Consider the following 408-nt stretch of genomic DNA (forward strand, 5'->3'; position numbering starts at 1 on the left):
TAAAGTGTGTGTGTGGAAATACATATTATTTTATAACTGTGAAAAAAAACATCAGAACCCTGTTTAGTAATGGACTTGATTTCAGGGAACTCCTGAAATTTGCTATGGAAAATGACGATGTAGCCATGGCAATAGCAGAAAGGGGCTACGAGTTCATACGAGACCACCTCAGAATGAAGGATGTACTGTGCTACTGGAGGAAGCTGCTTCAGTCCTATGCAGAACTCCTTCAGTACAAGCCAGTCAAGGAGGCAGGAGTGTATGAAGTTAGACCTAGAATGTAGGTTAAGTTGTGCCTGATAACTGTAGGTCTGATTGTGGGATCAGTATGAACACACTAAATGGACCTGACTCCTTCATTTCCGTCCATTGATCAAGCATTTAGAGTATTGAAACCATTACATGTAC

The 408-nt window shown here is 40.9% G+C and overlaps 1 protein-coding gene across 1 annotated transcript in view; it reads left to right on the plus strand.

Annotated features, from left to right (window-relative positions):
* LOC119585388 (O-glucosyltransferase rumi homolog) overlaps positions 1 to 284 on the plus strand; it is a 10450-nt gene extending 10166 nt beyond the window's left edge. Inside the window, 1 exon segment of the mRNA XM_037934054.1 lies at positions 86 to 284. Within this exon segment, the coding sequence (XP_037789982.1) occupies positions 86 to 284 (199 nt within the window).
* Positions 285 to 408: the final 124 nt, after the last annotated feature.

This window comes from Penaeus monodon, chromosome 19 (assembly GCF_015228065.2).
Source record: "Penaeus monodon isolate SGIC_2016 chromosome 19, NSTDA_Pmon_1, whole genome shotgun sequence".
NCBI lineage: Eukaryota > Metazoa > Arthropoda > Malacostraca > Decapoda > Penaeidae > Penaeus > Penaeus monodon.